Source organism: Rhinopithecus bieti, unplaced genomic scaffold (genome assembly GCF_001698545.2).
Source record: "Rhinopithecus bieti isolate Rb0 unplaced genomic scaffold, ASM169854v2 scaffold_5626, whole genome shotgun sequence".
Classification (NCBI taxonomy): Eukaryota; Metazoa; Chordata; class Mammalia; order Primates; family Cercopithecidae; genus Rhinopithecus; species Rhinopithecus bieti.
In genome coordinates, this window is record NW_016805666.1 from 9,038,158 (window position 1) to 9,043,549 (window position 5,392).

General features: G+C 37.5%; 1 protein-coding gene and 1 long non-coding RNA gene across 2 annotated transcripts in view; one reads left to right on the forward strand and one right to left on the reverse strand.

Annotated features, from left to right (window-relative positions):
• LOC108530514 (uncharacterized) overlaps positions 1-5,392 on the forward strand; it is an 82,401-nt gene that overhangs the window by 72,590 nt on the left and 4,419 nt on the right. The window lies entirely within an intron of this gene.
• The window catches only part of ACAP2 (ArfGAP with coiled-coil, ankyrin repeat and PH domains 2), a 186,118-nt gene that overhangs the window by 67,102 nt on the left and 113,624 nt on the right, over positions 1-5,392 (reverse strand). The window contains 1 exon segment of the mRNA XM_017873479.1: positions 562-606. Coding sequence (XP_017728968.1) covers positions 562-606 — 45 coding nt within the window.

The window sequence follows — 5,392 nt, forward strand, 5'->3', positions numbered from 1 at the left end:
ATCAACTCTAAGGGAAAATTCTCCAAATGATACTATTCATATAAATCCTCAATCTCAAATATTTTAAAGTCCAAATAAGGCCAAAATTATAGAGAAAATGTAAATATGTTGAAAGAGGTTGGGCAAAAAAATTTTAAAGCAAAACAAGTGAGAAAAAATTCAAAAGCTAAGTGTAACAGTTTTTTATGTTCATAACTTTCGAAACGAATTCTGAAATATTCTCACAGGTTTTACACCAAACATTTTAGTTATTCACCAAATGGTACTGGGCATCTAGTGCACGTAAAGCAACATATTAGGATAAAAGAAAACAAAAACGTTTAACAGTAGAGAGTGTACTTTTATGGACCTCACAGTGTATCAACAGATGAGACACACAAACAACTCTAACACGAAGGAGACAAAAAAGTCCAGTGCCACATAAGAAATACAGATGAAGATCAAAAAGAAGAGCAATCATAAACCTTATCATGTATATAGCAGATGTTCTTTCAACACCTAAATATGTACATTTAGTTTCATATTAAAATATTTAAAACATCATTTCAATTAATATCTTACTGATTTTAGGATTTCTGATCTCCTTTTTGATTGAAGAACATTAATCTAAGGGAAAACACATGTGGTTAATCACCCATGCATTATTTTAAAGCTAATCCATAATGCAATATTATAAAACTGATTTTAATGGTTTAACACTTTTCCAAAAGCAAATAAAACAAAGTTCAAGCTTCTTCATCCTTCAACTATCCTTTTGCAAAACACAGTTAAGACAAACATTCCAGTGAAATTCTCATACATTTCTGAGCTAGAAGAAAAACGGGTTATTTAAATGCTATTAGAGTGATGGAGCTATTTTGACATTTGAAACTCTGGGAATTCCATCTTTTTCCCACCCTCTTTATCTCATTGCTCATCAAAGTTCAACATACAACCTAAATGCAAATTCTCATCACTTTACCACTATCACCATCATGTCTTTTCCAGACTGCTGCAAAAGGCTATGAATTAGTCTCTTCTCTGCTTCCATTCTCGACTCCCTACAATCCATTATACACACAGCAACCTGTCAGCTTTTTTTTTTTTTTTTTGGAGACGGAGTTTTGCTCTTATTGCCCAGACTGGAGTGCAATGGTGCGATCTCAGCTCACTGCAACCTCTGCCTTCTGGGTTCAAGCAATTCTCCTGCCTCAGCCTCCGGGGTAGCTGGAATTACCAGCATGCGCCACCACGCTCGGCTAATTTTTTGTATTTAGTAGAGACACGGTTTCTCCATGTTGCTCGGGCTGGTCTTAACTCCTGACCTCAGGTGATCCACCCGCCTTGGCCTCCCAAAGTGCTAGAACTACAGGCATGAGCCACAACGCCGGGCCCACCTTAAAATACATAAATAAGATCATGTTACCTCTACCTTAACAACCTCCAACTTCCTACCATGGCTGGCAAGGCCCACTGTGATATAGCCCCTACCTACCTTACCTCTTCAACCTAGTTTTCTATTACTTTCCCCTTTCTGTACTCCAACCACAACCTGGGACCACTCCCACCTCAATGCCTTTGTACTGGCTGTTCTGTCTACATGTTATGATGTTCTGCCTAGATGGGTACCAGGCTATCTCATACCAATCAGGTCTCTACTTAAATACCGTCTCCTCACAAAGGTCTAAGGTAGCTTCTTAGGCACTGTCTAGTACACCAACCCTATTTATTTTACTCAGAACATTTATAACTACCTTATATTTTCTGATTTGTGTCTTCTCCCTAACCAAAGTGTAAATTCTAGTGAGACCAGGGTCCTTGCCTTATTCCCAGCTGTAGTGGCACACCCTAAGCACTCAATAAATATTTCTTAAATAAATTAACAGGTTTTGTTTTAGAGACAGGGTCTCACTCTGTTGCCCACTCTGGCCGGAGTGCAGTGGCACGATCAGATCTCACTGCAGCCTTGAACTCCTGGGCACGCAATCCTCCTGCCCTAGGCCCCAGCAATTCTCCCATCTCAGCTTCCCGAGTAGCTGGGACTACAGGTGCACACCACCAGACCCGGCTAATTTTTTTTACTTTTGTAGAGATAGGTTCTCACTGTATTGCACAGTCTGGTCTCAAACTCCTTGCTTCAAGCAATCCTCCCGCCTTGGCCCCCCAAAGCGCTGGGATTACAGGAATCAGCCCCTGCACCTGGCCAGATTTTAAGTAAATGTTTTAATTAGACTAAATTTACTGAAAGATCAATAAATTAAAAGATTTGCCTTTTAGGGGATCTCTCCCAACTCTAGAAATTCACAACAAACATTTTACTTTTGTCTGTTATTATCTATCAGCTTAACGAAATGTTTAAGAATCATTCACTCTTTGCCAATACTGTCAAAAGATTACAAAATATCTTTTAATATGTCCTTCCGACTGAATTCTGTATTTTATCAAATAATTTTAAAGCATTAAATAAAAAAAAACACAACAAGAAAATCTAAGTAACTTAACTATAAGACTAGTTTCTGGCTGGGTGCAGTGGCTCATGCCTGTAATCCTTGCATTTTGGGAAGCTGAGGCGGGCAGACTGCTTGAGATCAGGAGTTTGAGTCCAGCCTGGCCAACATGGTGAAACCCTGTCTGTACTAAAATACAAAACTTAGCCAGGCGTGGTAGTGGGCACTTGTAATCCCAGCTACTCGGGAGGCTGAGACAGGAGAATCACTTAAACCCTGGAGGCAGAGGTTGCAGTGAGCTGGGATCGCACTACTGCACTCCAGCCTAGGCAACAGAGCAAGACTCTTTCTCAAAAAAACAAAAACAAAACAAAAGCCTAGTTTCTTCTACATATATTTCAAAGCCTATTCAGTTTAGAGAACTACAATATTGACTTTCAAATGCTCTAAGTAAAGCAGAAGCTGCAAATAGCCTACTATTCAAATGCTGAATAATGTTAAAATGCCTGTTTTATATGCCCTTTTTTCTATTGAAAAAAAATTAAGTGCTATATAAAATTTTTAAATTTAAATGTTATATATAATAAAATGCTATATAAAATAGNTTAATACTCAAAAATCCTCCAAAAAAAACTACTTAAAAAAAAAAACCATTAAAACACAGAGGCAAAAGGATAAAACTCAGAAGAGGAAAATTATTCTGGAATTAGATAATAGTGATCATTGCACAAATTTGTGAATAAAAACTGATAAATTATTTTTAAAAATTAATTAACGGCCGGGCGCGGTGGCTCAAGCCTATAATCCCAGCACTTTGGGAGGCCAAGACGGGCAGATCATGAGGTCAGGAGATCGAGACCATCCTGGCTAACACTGTGAAACCCCGTCTCTACTAAAAAATAGAAAAAACTAGCCGGGCGAGGTGGCGGGCGCCTGTAGTCCCAGCTACTCGGGAGGCTGAGGCAGGAGAATGGTGGTAAACCTGGGAGGCGGAGCTTGCAGTGAGCTGAGATCCGGCCACTGCACTCCAGCCTGGGCGACAGAGCGAGACTCCGTCTCAAAAAAAAAAAAAAAAATTAATTAACAATCTAAAAAGAGGGATGGGATTAATAGCTAGGACTACATAAAAATATAAAATATGCCTATACCTCAAAATGCAAAACGAGCATATTAAAAGACAAATGATAAACTAGGGAAAAACACATGACAAAGAATTAACAGTCTTAAAATGTAAGAGATGTTGCAAATCAACATGAAAAAGATGAACACTCCAACAGAAAAAAAGACAAACGACATATGAGGTATCTAACTGGCCAAAAAACACGGAAAAACGTTCAAACTCATTTGTATTAACAAAATGCAAAACTGAATAATGAGATCATGCTTTCTATCCAGCAAACTAGGGGCAGCGTGGGGGAAAAAACTGGAATGCTCAGTGTTGGTAAAACGTGGAGAAAACCCCATTTTCACACAATATTAGAGGAAATATTGTATAACTCTTGAAATTTGACAATATTTTTCTAAAGTCTTAATCCTTTGACTATATAATGTTTTCTTTATAAATCTATCCTAAGAAAATAATAGGATTATTCATTAGAATGATGAGGACAAAACTATGTTTTAATGTCAAAAACAAGGAAATTATTTGAATATCCATTAATAGGTGAAATCAATTTATGGTATATTCCTTCAAGGTCAGTAAACTATGACCTGCAAACTTTATTAGGCCTCACCACCTTTTTGATAGTCCATGAGCTACGAATGGTTTTTACATCTTTAAATGATTTAAAGACAATGAAAATAAATGAAATTTATGATATGTGAAAATTACATGAAATTCAAATTTGTGTTTATTTATAAAGTTTTATTGGAACACAGCAATGGCCATTCATTTACATACTGTCTTTCTCGTTATAATGGCATAGTTGAATAATTCCAACAGAGACCATGAGGCCTGTAAAACCTACCATATTTACTACCTGGACTTTTACAAAAAACATGTGCCAAACCCTAGGATATTCAGGTGGTAGAATTCTACCTGGCCACAAAAGCCATCATTAAATAAAGGATATTTAATGACATATAACTTTGCAGTGTATTAGTGAAAAGAGAAAGTTATAAAATAGTATGTAGGAATGATTCCCATTAAAACATTACATGTGATTTTAAAAGGCATATATTCAAGTTCACGTACACACACACGCACACACAAGGACGGACATAGAGAGTAAAAAGATGAAGATGTATGCCAGGATACTAACAGTGGCTTCCCCTTGGTAGCAGAACTAGTAAGTCGTTTTTATTTTTCTTCATACACATTCTAATTTTCTACAATTAATACACATTACTGTCAATCTCGAAAACAAGTGGGGTATAAACATTATCTTTTAAAAAACAGGAAGTACAATGTGTTTACCTGATAATTTATAACACAAATATATACATACAATTTAGAAAAAAAGCTAGGTGGGGACAAGGATCTAAGGCTACTTAAACATAGCCTTTTGGGGGAAAAGTCAGTAAGTAATTCAGAGTTGAGAGATTATTACTAAAGTTACCAAAATATAAAGATATGATATGTCATACCATACCATGCCCTGCACACTTCTTCGTCAGCTTTTTTTTGAGACAGAGTTTGCTCTTGTCACCTAGGCTGGACTGCAATGGCACGATTTCGGCTCACTACAAACTCCACCTCCTGGGTTCAAGCAATTCCCCTCAGCCTCACGAAGTAGCTGGGATTACACGTGCCTGCCACCACACCCAGCTAATTTTTTTGTATTTTTAGTAGAGATGGGTTTTCACCATGTTGGCCAGGCTGGTCTTGAACTCCTGACCTCAGGTGATCCACCTGCCTCAGCCTACCAAAGTGCTGGGATTACAGGCATGAGCCACCACAGACAGCCGTTGTTAGCTTTTAAGACCAAAAAAATGGCTCCCCACTGCAAAAAAAAAAAAAAAAAAAA